The sequence below is a fragment of the Pongo pygmaeus genome, chromosome 15, assembly GCF_028885625.2.
Source record: "Pongo pygmaeus isolate AG05252 chromosome 15, NHGRI_mPonPyg2-v2.0_pri, whole genome shotgun sequence".
NCBI lineage: Eukaryota > Metazoa > Chordata > Mammalia > Primates > Hominidae > Pongo > Pongo pygmaeus.
Genome location: NC_072388.2, coordinates 87,842,869 through 87,857,321, shown reverse-complemented (window position 1 = coordinate 87,857,321; position 14,453 = coordinate 87,842,869). Strand labels below are relative to the sequence as shown.

The 14,453-nt window shown below is 40.9% G+C and overlaps 1 protein-coding gene and 1 non-coding gene across 4 annotated transcripts in view; both read right to left on the bottom strand.

The window, feature by feature from the left end:
- TTC8 (tetratricopeptide repeat domain 8) overlaps nt 1–3,848 on the bottom strand; it is a 61,174-nt gene extending 57,326 nt beyond the window's left edge. For all 3 annotated transcript variants that reach the window (XM_054447784.2, XM_054447778.2, XM_054447780.2), the window contains exon 1: nt 2,014–3,848. In XM_054447784.2, the coding sequence (XP_054303759.1) occupies nt 2,014–2,127 (114 nt within the window). In that variant the 5' untranslated portion in view covers nt 2,128–3,848. The remainder of the gene's footprint in view (nt 1–2,013) is intronic.
- Nucleotides 3,849–6,422: 2,574 nt separating this feature from the next.
- LOC129013495 (U4 spliceosomal RNA) lies at nt 6,423–6,558 on the bottom strand. Its single transcript, XR_008493955.1, has one exon. It is a non-coding gene; the product is annotated as a U4 spliceosomal RNA (small nuclear RNA).
- Nucleotides 6,559–14,453: the final 7,895 nt, after the last annotated feature.

Genomic DNA, 14,453 nt, shown 5'->3' with positions numbered 1-14,453 from the left:
AGCTCTTGGGACTACTGTTTCGTGGAACACAGAATGAAAACTACCCTAACTCAATGGAAAAATGAAAACGGCACATAAAGTTCCTGCAAACCATTGTGCCTAGAACAATGTCTGGCACATCAAAGGTTCTTTTTTGTTTGTTTGTTTTTGAGACAGTCTCTCTCTGTCGCCCAGGCTGGAGTGTGGAGTGCAGTGGCGCGATCTCGGCTCACTGCAAGCTCCGCCTTCCGGATTCACGCCATTCTCCTACCTCAGCCTCCCCAGTAACTGGACTACAGGCGCCCGCCACCACGCCCGGCTAATTTTTTGTATTTTTAGTAGAGATGGGGTTTCACCGTGTTAGCCAGGATGGTCTTGATCTCCTGACCTCGTGATCCGCCCGCCTCGGCCTCCCAAAGCGCTGGGTTTACAGGCGTAAGCCACCGTGCCCGGCCACATCAAAGGTTCTTAACAAGCTTCTGTTGTACCAATGTAAACGGGTCAATATTTTGTCACAATTCCCAAACATATTTGATTGTGTATTTTTTTAAGCAATATCTATGAGATCACTATGCCAAAAAACACATTTGGGGGCTGGGGCGGTGGCTCACGCCTGTAATCCCAACACTTTGGGAGGCAGAGGCAGACGGATCGCGAGGTCAGGAGTTCGAGACCACCCTGGCTAACACGGTGAAATCCCATCTCTACTAAAAATACAAAAAAATTAGCCAGGCGTGGTGGCACGTAACTGTAGTCCCAGCTACTCGGGAGTCTGAGGCAGGAGAATCGCTTGAATCTCGGAGGCGGAGGTTGCAGAGAGCCGAGATTGCGCCACTGCACTCCAGCCTGGGCGACAGAGCGAGACTCTGTCTCAAAAAAAAAAAAAAACCTTGGAAAAATGCTTGTCTACAGAAACATACTCCTATTAATTAATGTTAACTAACAACAGAACCTAGCTTTGCATTACCACTAACGTAGGCTGTTCTAAGAGAGGTGTTACTATCTGAAGGACAAAATGTTCATCTCAGCAGGTTATCATCCATCATCCATTTGCTGGGAGCTGAGGCAGAGCCTAGTAACAGCATTCACACTCAGGCCTCCGCTTTTGTAACTCCCTCAATTTGCCATTTTTTCTAACATCTCCAAGGCAACACCACTAGAGGAAAAGCTAGGGAACTAGAACTACGTAGGTATATTCCGCATTTACTAAAAGCACTGACAAACTGCCGCAGCGCTACTTCTGTTCTGCCATTTTCTCCTTTTTTGCCTATTCCAGGAGCCACCTGCCCACCAGAATTGTACCACTCACGTACATTGTATACCACCTTTTCCACTTGCTATACACATTACTCTAGTTTATTTAAGTTCTCTTTTCATCAATGCCATCATTCCTTCATGTAAGGAGCCTTTCTTTCCCATTTCTCCCTCCTACAATTATAGCTTCCCTTGCCTAGGTAATTTTTTAAATAATGAATGTATCTTTCTCCCTCCTGGATTCTCATTCTTCTAACTTGCATATTTGCCTCAGGCTAAACTCATGGCCTCCTTCACTCTTGGACAACAGTCTAAAGATGAGGTGGGAGGATCACATGTTCGATCCAAAAGGAAGAAGGCAGCTATGTTAACAGGAGGTGGAGAGTCACAGATCTTTGTTTATGCATTTTTTTTAGAAATTAACAACGCACACTCTGAGAGCTTAAAGCCCATCAATATGCAAGTATAAACGAATTATCAAAGTTCCTCGTCAAAGTAAAATTCAGGGCTCTCACTCTGGGACACGTGTAGGGGAGGAGAGGCTGAAGATTGTGAGGAGGGGGCGGTCATGGCACAGAACTTGCTATCCGCGTGGACGTGGCGGACAGCGGACCCGCTAGCCACAGCTCCACAAGGTCTCGCTCCGGGTGCCTCCGAGGGCCGAACGGTCAGCCCCGCCTCGGGCCTTCCTCCCCGGCCTCCCCACCCGGGGCTGGGATATGCCCCAGACCCCGCAGTCTCAGCGTCAGGATGCACAGGCTGACGGGAGCTGGCCGGTACCTGGTCATAAGGGGACTTCTCTAGCATCTGCGTGCATAGATCTGCGCAGAGCTGGAACTTCCTGCGCCTAAAATAGCTCCAGGCCAGAAGCAGCGGCTCCATCTCCGAGCTCATAGCTGCCAGTGCGTCCAGCGAAGGCCCAGCGCTCCAGGAGAGCGGTGGGCGTGGAGCGAGGAGCTGACTGCGTCCGACTCTGCCCGGCAACCCGCGACGGCTGGGGCCTTGTCCGAGAGGTGCCCGCAGCGCGCCTGAGAACAGGAAAAAGAAAAACAACCTCAAGCAGAACTCGGCTACAAGGCTTGCCTTGCAAAAAGATGTCTACTTTTAAAGGCCACAGGTTTCATTGGTTTTGAAAAGACGGCACCGCGGCTAAACAAAAAGGTAGTGAGTTAGACACCTGCCCCTGGGGTCCCCCACCCTCCCAGGAGGCGCGGCTGCCTAGCAACCGAATGCTCTGCCTGCCCCGCAAGTCCCGAAGAGTCCCTGGAGTTGGTCTCTGTCTGGTGTCTGTTCTGCTTCTTCCATTCGCTCGTTTCTATCCCTTTCGCTTTACTTTCCGATTCTAGAAACACAAACAAGTAAACAGCTTCCACAGTACCATCCACCCATCAAGACCTAAAGCCCTAAATTCTGAAATCGTCCGCTCTGTTTCTCGAGGTCCTTCCCACCGAATCTCAACATCTGAACCGCAAGGGGCTTGCTTTTACTCATTTTACAGATGAGAAACTGAGATAGACTCAGAGAAGAGAAATTATTAAAATTCCATTGAGTTAGGGAGCTGGAACTGCACTCTGGTTGACTACAAGTTGCTAATACATTTGTTAATTCGACTCACATGGTGATTCCGGATTGTAAATTGATGTGTGCCAAAAAAAATTAGATAATGTGTTTTTTACCAAACTAATGTGTGCAAAAAAAAATAATAATAATAATAATTTTTAAAAAGAGCTTTGTGAAACATCGTCTCCTGGCACTTGCTGTTTGGCAAGTGTTTACTTGTGCAGAGTGATTTCTTCAAACACAATTCTGACTTTTCTCTAGAAATTTGCACAGATGACAAATATGCTTAAAATGGCAATGGTTATGAAAAGAGAGGTGTGACCGGGTAAATCCAGGTAGGCTTTTCTCAAACCACTGGGGTCTGAGAAAACATTAGACATTCTATTTAATCCACATATTTATATTTTTCATAGATATTAAAATGAAACTTATGCTTCTAAACTAAGAAATTTATTGTTACCTTTTATTCTCTACTAAGCAGTCTTTCTCAAATTGTTGTATTTTGGAAGCCAGTAATTATCAGGATTGTCATTGTTACAGTTAAGTGTATTGTCATTCGTCTATTTGTGTTCCCCTGGAACTGCCGGTAGAAATGTAATCTCCCTAAAGGTCCTAATGAAGCAGCCCGTGGTTTCTGAGTGTCAAATTTTTAAGAACGCACATGCCGACAATTGACAATTGGGCTCAATATTTCACAGAGTCTTTTTGTTTTCTGGTACACTGTAAGCAGATTACTATGTAAGTGATCTTCAACCCTACTAGAGAAAGTGAAGCACAGAGAAACCCTTTAAAAGGGTCAGTTTCACAACGATGCTAGATCTCAGTTCATAGATCCTTATCTTTTACTCTCTAGCATATAGTCAGATGTTCTAAATAAACTTTTTTAAAGAATAGTTTTCGATTTACAGAAAAGTCACAAAAATAGTAGACAGTTCCCATATACCCAGTTTCTCTATTGTGTAAGATGTTGACATTTGTTTTTGTGTAAGATGATACATTTGTTACAACTAAGGAATCAACAATGGTACATTACTATTAAATAAACTCCACAGTTTATTTGGATTTTAGTAGTTTTCCCTTAATATTATTTCCCTATTCCAGGATCTCACTTAGGGTACCACATAACATTTAGTTATCATGTCTCCTTTACCTCCTCTGATCTGTGGCAGTTTTTTAGACATTCCTTGTTTATGATGACCTTGACAGTGTTGAAAAGTGCTGGTCCAGTATTTTGTAGAATATCTGAGAAGTTCTTAAAAATAGAGATGTCCCAATTCCAGCCCTAGAAATACTGACTTAAATTGTTTGAGGTAGGACTGGGGCATCAGTTTTGTTTTTTTAAGTGTCTCAGGTGATTCTGATGGGTAGCCAGGATTAATCACCCACTATGTTGAGTTCTAGTCATGTATCTATTGAGATTATTGCCAACTTCCTACAGAGAAACACTATTTACATAAATGGGGAAATAAACATGCCAATAAACATATAAATAAATGTGGAGCAAATGAGGCATTAAAATATTTTACTAGCATATAATGTATGTTAACTTCTTTCAGAAGGCTATTTTTTTCCTCTCACAAAAGTCAAATGAATGAGGAAAATTGTAGGATATTTAGCAAATTACAGGATGTTAAACATGTCCAAATGTAGCATAAAATATGTCTTTAAAAGGATATAAAAATATGTTATTTTTAATATCATGTAAATATGTTTATAGTTCATTGATTTTATGAATTTATAGAGATTTACGTTTTTTAATAATATCTAACTGATAAAGCAGAAACCATTTTTTTTAAAGATATGCTAGTAATAGGAAGAATAGACAATGTAACAATTCCTGGTGAAGGGAATAGATAAGAGTTACTAGGACCATTTTCCTTCTAGAGAAAGTGAAGCACAGAGAAACAAGCCCTTTAAAAGGGTCAGTTTCACAATCGATGCTAGATCTCAGTTCATAGATCCTTATCTTTTACTCTGTAGCAACTAGATATTTCTTTAGGTTAATCAGTTTTAAATCAAATACCTAAGGTAATTTAACTTTAAATGCCAAAGGTTAAATTTTCTTAAATGTTAAATTGGAATTATTCCACACATTTAACCCAAAAGAAAAACAAAAGGTATAAAATGAGATATTCTCTTGGTCAACAAGTATTTGCCCGGGCTCTGTGCTTGGTGGTAAGAATGCAAAGATGAACAAGACAGATCTCCTGGCCCAAGAGTATTTATACACGAAGAGTAATTAGCACGAAGAGCACTGGACTTAAGGTCAGACTTAGCAGCTGTGTTTTCTCGGGCAAATTAGGAATCAGTTTAGGATGGTGATTAAGAAGTGGGCTCTGAGGCCGGGCATGGTGGCTCAGGCCTATAATCTCAGCACTTTGGGAGGCCAAAGGCAAGGAGGATCACTTGAGCCTTGAGCCCAGGAAGTCAAGGCTGCAGTGAGCCGTGAGCATGCCATTGTACTCCAGCCTGGCAGCAGAACAAGACCCTGTCACTAAAAAAAAAAAAAAAAAAAAAAAAAAAAAAAAAACTGGGCTCTGGAGCCAGATGTTTTGTATTTGAAACCTGACTTTTTCATGCCCTTGGAAAAGTTGTGGGGACTTTGTGGAAGGGACTTACTGGCCTGTGCCTCAGATTTTTTATCCATAATGTAACATGCATTTGGTGTATTATTTAAGAATTTTCAATTCTGCCCTAAAGAATAGGAAAAACAAATGGGATAGATGAAACTTATCTGTAAGTATATGTTATATCAACTCATATGTTAAGTACCAATAATAAGTACATCATTAACGCATGAAACATGTTAAACATAGAATAGACATTTACTTCTTAAACATACGTTAAAAGGACAAAACAAACAAGAGTGTTACTTGTAGACAGAGATGGAAAGCAAAATAAACCTTAAATATTCATAAAGCATGGATCAGTCTTGTCTGCCTCAAATTGACCACCCATTGGTATCATCCATTCTAACCCACTTGTTTTGTGCTTAAAATGTATACTGCTGCTCATCAGGTCATTGCTGAGCTATAGGTGTAGCTCATACTTACCTCTATCTTTTTATCATTTTTATTATTTGGGGACAGGATCTTGCTCTGTCGTCCAGGTTGGAGTGCAGTGGCACGATCATGACTCATTGCCTGCTCACTGCAGCCTCAACCTCCAGGTCTCAGGTGATCCTCCCACCTCATCCTCTCGGGTAGTTGAGACTACAGGCACATGCCATCATGCCAAGCTAATTTTTTTTTTAATTTTTTGCAGAGACGTGGTCTCGCCATGTTGCCCAGGCTGTTCTTGAACTCCTGGGCTCAAGTACTCTGCCTGCTTCAATCTTCCAAAGTGTTGGAATTACAGGTATGAGCCACAGCACCCAGCAACCTCAGTCTTTTTGATAGAGCAAGCATAGATTGGCACCATGAACCTTCCATCTCTGAACATTCTTACCTACACTCTGGTTCTTGTAACCATGCCATCTTTGGAGAAGGCAGGTGAGGCAGAGAGAGAGGCAGAATATATGAACATCGAGTGACCCACAGTAGTGTGGTCCTTTCACCTGCCTGATCTAAATGTGTTCACCTACTCAATCTCTTTCCCCTTGCTTCCCACTTTTTTCTAAAAAAAATCAGTCTCCATAGTGACTGTCAAAAATTGGCAATGCTGACTATCTTGCAAGTTGTCATGGCAGGATATTGGAGAAAGTTTTCAATTAGCAATAACCTAGGATAAACCTCATTGGCTACCGTATTTCCACTGTACAAAGCTAAGACTGTGTGTTTTAAGTTGGTTTAACAAACTAACTTATTTGACCATCTTAATCTGGCCTATGAGCCAGATTATAATGATAGTGATAATGATAGTGAATATTTTATGGGATGATTGTGGAGATCACATCAATTTATATTTGTATTATATTTATATTTATATTGTAAGGCACAATTATATTGTCTTTCAAAGAACATAGAAACACATCGGGTGGGAATCAGTAATGTGTGCAACCAGGTAGCTCCTCTATTTTCAGTCAGACTGAAATAGGAATTAAAAGAAATTAAAGAATGTGTAAGCAAAAACTCAGTTGTATGTAAGAAAACCCAACTCCCCCTGAAGAAGAGAAAGAGCTGGGGTCCTTTAAAATTAACTGCCTGTTTTTCTGTGGCTAGTGGACCTTATCTCTCCCTTTCCCAGGCATTGTGAAGACTCTGTTTCTCTAGCTGTGCAGCTGCAAGGTCACTAGACAGATAATCTCAAGTCATAAAACATGTTGTTCCTTGAAAAGTAAGAAATAATGTAATGCATGTCTTAATTGAATAACTGTCTTTGTTTCTCGCTTCTGTAATATGCTTCCCCCTGCACAGATCTCCCCCCACCCCACAAAATGCTTAAAAGGTAGCTTGACTCTTTGTTCGAGGCTCAATCCTTTGGATGTTAATCCGACTGGGTCGGTGCACCTAAATAATTAAATAATTCCTCCTCAACCCCTCCGTCTCTCTGATTCCTTAATTACCCCACAGCAAGACAATGTTTATTACGTGCTAGAGATAGAACAGTTTGAGAAATTACCAAAGAGCTGGGAGGTTGTTCTCATTTTCCCAGTTCCTTGAGGAAGTTCTTGGAGGAAGTTTCTTGAGGAATTCCTTAAGAAAGTGCTTGATGTATATCTATTCATACTGATATTTATGCCAAAAATTCTTTTAAATACTATGAGATGCCAGAGAAATAGGGTGAAATGTGCATATAAACAAATAAGTTTAATAAAGGGTGATAGGAGCCATGATGGAAACCTGTGAGAGAATACGGCTATGGACCTAGGCACAGGACTGAGTGATTCTACCTGTGTGTGGCGTTCATAAACAGCTCTGCAGTCAGCCGCTGAGGAAAAGCTTCCCAATAGCATGCAATCCTGTGAACAGAAAAGGAGGAGTGCAAAAAAAAAAAAGACACAAAGATTCACTGAAGCCAGATCATCAGGAATATGGAACACCATGCAGGGAAGTTTGGGTTTTAGCACATAATCAGTGAAAAGCCACCAGAGAAGTTTTACCAGTGAAACGAAACAACTTGATTGACTAAAAGTGAAGGCAAGGAGACCGGTTAGGATACTGTTGCAATAGTCATGATGTGAGTTGCTGGGAGTAATGGGGATGGACAGAAGAGGCCAAAACATGTTCAAGAAATAGAATCAACAGGACTTGGACACCGATTGAATATGGGGAGGGCATTTGGCTAAGGAAAGAAGAGAAGCCAGGATAACTCCCAGCTCTCGGGGTTGTGCATGTATGGATAGGGGAGCCAGTCACCAAGATGAGAGTGAAGGAGACAGAAAAGGTTGGAAAAAAAAGAGATTAAATTCATTTTGGGATATAATGATTTAAGTGTCTCTGGGACAGCCAGATGGAGATATTCTATTAGTAACTAGAGTTAGAAGCCAGTCAGAAACAATGGAGCGAGGTCAGGGATGGAGATTAAATTTGAGACTCACATTATTATACATCTGCTCATGGAAAGCAATAAAGAGGATGAAATCATCCCACGGAGAATTTGTAGAATGAGAAGAGAGCCAAAGACAGAAACCCTGCAGATTCCCAACATTAAGGGGCAGGTAATTAAAAGAGGAAAAATAAAACCTACCGAGAAAGAGTGGCCAGAGATGTCAGAGGAAAACCAGTTGGGTGTGGCATCATGAAGCCAAAGTGCAGACAGAATTTCAAAAAGAAGAGGCAGTTCAACCATGTTCAATTCTGAGAATTCATGGAAACGAAAAGCTTAAAAAAATTCACTGTTTTGGCTATTAGGTATCTATTTGCAATATTTGTCAGAGTCATTTCAGGGAGTCAAGAGTGAATAGGAACAGAAACCTGAGTGCAAAAGGCTGAGACAGAAACAGACCTAAAGAAAGAGACATGCGAATGCAGCTTATTCTTTCGAGGGACAATTACTCATGCAAATGATTTTAAAATACTTGCAAAGCCACATGCATGTGCTTGAATTCATAGAAATTTTCTACTTTTTGGACATTTTACCATGTAATAGATGCTCTCTGTAAAGCTTTTTAAGACTATCAAGTTCTATAACAGGCAGTTACATAAACCACTGATTCTGGGGTAGAGATTATTCCCTAAAGTCAATGTGGTCTGAAGTAACTCGTTTACCATATTTCTGCTCAGGAAGAAGTGACACTTTTATACTCTTGGGCTCCGTATGAAAAAGTGAACTCATTATTACATGAAAGTCATCAGAATCAAAATGGTGTCATTTGTGTTAAAAACGAACAAAATCGGCCAGGCACGGTGGCTCATGCCTGTAATCCCAGCACTTTGGGAGGCCGAGGCGGGCGGATCACAAGGTCAGGAGATCGAGACCATCCTGGCTAACATGGTGAAACCCCGTCTCTACTAAAAATGCAAAAAAAAATTAGCCGGGCGTGGTGGCGGGCGCCTGTAGTCCCAGCTACTCGGGAGGCTGAGGCAGGAGAATGGCTTGAACCTGGGAGGCGGAGCTTGCAGTGAGCCGAGATTGCACCACTGCACTCCAGCCTGGGCAACAGAGCAAGACTCGGTCTCAAAAAATAAAAAATAAAAAATAAAAGAACAAAATCCTGACAAATAGAACTGAGGAAGTCTATGAGAGGGTTCTCATGCGTGAGTGCTTTGTAACAAAAACTATCACAAAAGACTACAAAAAGCACAACATTGCACAAAGATCATCACAACCTTACACAAAAAATAGTTCTGTGAGGACATCTGCCAGCCAACCTTGACTGATGCCACCGTTGTTACAGATCCTTGTTATGTGATCCTTTGAAGGAGAATCACTTCAAAACAATTCTGTAATCCTCTTTATTTTTCCTTTTAAAACCTTTATCTTCCTTTACCTCTCTTAATATGCATATAGTTTACTATGGCACACATATTCCCATTGCAATGTCCTATTCCTGAATAAATATCATTTTCTTTTAGAGAACATCTAAAATAGGTTGGCAATTAACACTCACTTGTCATTTAAAAAGCCATAGAATGGCCAGGTGTGTGCCTGTAGTCCCAGCTATTCGGGAGGCTGAGGTAGGAGGATTGCTTGAGCCCAGGAATTTAAGGCCAGTCTCAGCAACATAGTAAGACTCTTGTCTCCAAAAAATAATAATAAATAATAAATTAAATTTTAAAACTAAAAGAATTTTAAGGCCATAGAATGAAAAATTCTCAGAAATATATAGCCAAATTTTTTTGATATTATTTACATGAAGTAGTAATAAATAATTTAAAAATGGCTACCATTTATTTATTTATTTTAATTTTTATTTATTTATTTTGAGACAGTCTTGTTCTGTTGTCCAGGCTGGAGTGCAGTGGCGTGATCTCAGCTCACTGCAACCTCTACCTCCGAGGTTCAAGCTATTCTTCTGTCTCAGCCTCCCAAGTAGCTGGGATTACATGCACCCGCCACCACACCCAGTTAATTTTTGTATTTTTAGTAGAGATGAGGTTTCACCATGTTGGCCATGCTGGTTTCGAACTCCTGACCTCAGGTGATCCACCCACCTCAGCCTCCCAAAGTGCTGGGATTACAGGAAGAAACCACTGTGTCTGGCCCATTTATTTAGCTCTTAGTTTGGATAGATTAGACACGATACTAAGTTCCACACATGCTCTTAAATCTTCCTATTAACTCTGCAAGCTAGGTATTATTACTATCCCCATTTTACAGATGAAAGGACGGCAACTTAGGTTTAGTTACTTGCAAAAAGTCCTCCAGCTGGTGAGTAGCACAATCAGAATTTGAACTCATGTTTAGTCAAAATCCTGCACCCTCAACCAACTGTACACTTCTAACCACACTTGACTTCTCCCTACTCCATCTGAACTTCATATAGTGTCTTCCTACATGCTGTCTAACATCTGCAGTGTCCTTATCTCCTCCCCACATGCCTTTTTTTCTTATTGGTGTAGATAGATTCAGGCCAAATTCCCACTCTACTATGAACCTTACGGATGATCCAAGGGCCTGTCTGCAAGATATCATTAATACTCTTATTACAAAACTAGGCCGGGAGTGGTGGCTCACATCTTTGGGCGTAATCCCAGCACTTTGGGAGGCTGAGGCAGGCAGATCACTTGAGCTCAGGAGTTCGAGACCAGCCTGGCCAATATGGCAAAACCCTATCTCTACAAAAAGTATAAAAATTAGCCGGGTGTGGTGGCACACGCCTGTAGTCCTAGCTACTCGGGAGGCTGAGGCAGGAGCATCTCTTGAACCCTGGAGGTAGAGGTGGCAGTGAGCCGAGATCGTGCCACTGCATTCCAGCCCAGGCAACAGAGCAAGACTTCATCTCAAAAAAAAAATAAATAAATAAATATAAAAAAATAAAACTTATTGTGCTACATTGTAATATCTGATTCTCCAAGTAGACTTGAATGTATTCATCCAGCAAGTGGCACGTGACAATAAGCATTTTACAGACGTTCGTTGAATGAATAGTTGAATGAAGTTCAATACATACTATACTTTTATACTAAGTGCAAAATTGACAGTTATATTTTAAATACATATTGTAATGTTTGAATGTGTACTTTGGCATCCATTTAAATGCTTAGGGAACCAATTTTAACCATTTAAAAACATGGTGCTGTATAACATTTTTTATTAAAATGCCAAAGCCTTCGAAGATTAGTCTTTGTAAGTGTAGTTAACCTTAAAAATTTTGAAAATTCTTTTTTTTTTTTTCAAACAGGGTCTCACTCTGTTGCCCAGGCTGGAGTGCAATGGCACAATCTCTGCTCACTGCAATCTCTGCCTCCCAGGCTCAAGTGATCCTCCCACCTCAGCCTCCCAAATAGCTGGGACTACAGGCACCAGACCACCATGCCCAGCTAATTTTTGTAGAGATGAGGTTTTGCCATGTTGCCCAGGCTGGTCTCAAACTCCTGGACTCAGGTGATCTACCCACCATGGCCTTCTAAACTGCTGGGATTACAAGCATGAGTCACCGTGCCCAGCCAGATAGTTTTCTTTCTAGAAAATTTTGTTATATAGGAAATCTCTTGTTTTAAAAAATATTTATTTTGTATTCTGTAATTTATTGGACACTTTGATTCAGTAATTTATAACACTACCTTCATCCTCTACTAATTCCAGTATATACTGAATCCTATTTCTGCCTTGTCTCTTCAGTGCCATTGATATGAAGGTTAGTATTTATAACCATACAACACAGATTCAATTTCTGTAGCTTTGTTTTCAAATCTTCACTTTTTTTCAAGTCTTAAGCCTGTGTGAGCCTTTATTCATAGAAAAACTATTTTATGCCATAAAGTAGTCACAATCCAATATTACTGGCATTTCAAATACTTGAACAAAAACTTTTATTTATCTGGTGAGAAATACACACTTAATAATACTCTGCTACTACTATGGTAACCTCCAAATCAAAAAAGCACTATAAAACTAGCAATCTCCCTGAAAATAAATAAAATGCTTCTCAGTTTTTGTTCATGATTTGCATTACATTAATCTCAAATTACTGACCAATTGCCAAGATCTATTTTCTGCTAGAGCTCTCCAGTGACGTCGTTACCTGTTATTTTGGCAAAGGTCTTAAGAAAGTGAAAATAAAATTGTTAAACATCTCCTTTAATTCTAAATTTTCTTGTTTCACAGAAAACTTCACAGTCAGAATTTCACAGGCAATTACACATTCACTAAGGTGATCTATCCAGGTGTTTTTAGGAATATTTATCAATTCCCTCTGATTCATATCATATAAGACAGGCTAAAGAGTTTTAAACTAAGCATATAAAGAGAGCTGATTACACTGAATTGCTTTTTCTATCAAGCTTCTTGTACTCTGAAAATCAGGTTCTGAAGTCTGAAAATAAATTAATTTTCAACAATTGAAGTAGGCTGAGAACTCTGTTGGTATAAATTCTGTTTATGTGACAGCCACCTCTGGCGCCATTTTATCCTAATGTGACTGAACATGATATGAAAGAGTGCCTTATTCCTATTTAGGGGCAAAGAGCCGTGGCTGATTCTTTTAAAATACTTTTTAAAAAGAAAAGTAGACCTAGACTTTTTTTAGCTGAAACAATGACATTTTAATCAAAATAAAATCTACCTCCCATGTAGCATTTATATGTAAAACACTTAAAGACCTTTTATTTTTATTTTTTATTTCTTTTTGAGACAGGGTCTTACTCTGTCACCTAGGCTGGAGTACAGTGGTGAGGTTATGGCTCACTGTGGCCTCTACCTCCCAGGCTCAATTAATCCTCCTGCCTTAAGTAGCTGGGGATACAGGCATGCACTAACACGCCCAGCTAATTTTTCTATTTTTTTTTTAATAGATAGGGTCTTACTCTGGTGCCCAGGCTGGTCTTGTATTCCTGGGCTCAAGCAGTTCTCCCACCTCGGCCTCCTAATGTGCTGGGATAGGTGAGCCACCACGCCCAGCCAAACTTTAACTTTTACTGGGAATCCTGATATAAGTATTTTAAAATATAAAGCTTCTTATTTGAAAAGATGTAATATAGAGGCCGGGTGCGGTGGGTCACATCTATAATCCTAGCACTTTGGGAGGCCAAGTCAGGTGGATCACTTGAGGTCAGGAGTTTGAAACCAGCCTGGCCAATATGGTGAGACCCTGTCTCTACTAAAAATACAAAAATTAGCCAGGCTTGGTGGCGCGTGCCTGTAATCCCAGCTACTTGGGAGGCTGAGGCAGGAGAATCACTTGAACCCGGGAGGCAGAGTTTGCAATGAGCCAAGGTTGCACCACTGCACTCCAGCCTGGGCAACAGAGCGAGACACTGTCTCAAAAAAAGAAAAGAAAAGAAAAATGCAATATACAATATATTCTTACATCCCTGCCTTTTACTCTGATCTGCCACAAAGACACTTATATACATATGTAAGAGGAGGACAATGAGTCAGAAAATTTCTTTGATTTGGCTACAGTACTGCTCTTTTTTAGAAAAATTAAGTTCCAAAATGCTTTACCACCACCATCCAAACTCCCTACCAAGCTATCTAAAGGTCCTACATTTGTAGCTACTGGCTACTTCACCAACCATATCTTACCTCCTCAGCCTTGCTCATTCCACTTAAGTGACACTGGCCTTCTTGCTGGTCCTTGAGTGGGTTTAGCAGGGTATTCACATTTGCTATTCGCTGACAGCTACACTCTTCCCCCAGGTATGCACCTGCCTCACTCTGCCACTTCATAAAGGTCCCCACTGAAGTGTGTCACTTCATTAAAGAGGTCCTCCCTCCAAACCATCTCCATCTCATTTCCTTCCATATTTTTTCATCAAAGCACCTACTACCAGAGACAAAGATTGTGTCCTTGACCAAACTGTAATCAGGCTCCTTTGAGTCCTTTTCTAGATTGGCCTCAAACTTGGGCTTCTGTGTCCAATTCTTGCAGAGCCCGGTTTTACTGAGAATTATGCTACGTCAGTCAAGAGGAATCCTTCACCCTCAGTAGCTGATCACCCTTGATATCTGATCAAATTCCTCATCTCCCACTGTCCCCCAGGGGATGGCTGATCACCCTAGCCTGTTAAGTCAGTTCAGCAAGAGTTCCTCCTCCCTTGATGTCTCCTCTTAGTGATTCCTGTCCACTGACCACTCACCTCCCAACCCCCTGCAACCTGTTTCCATGGCTATAA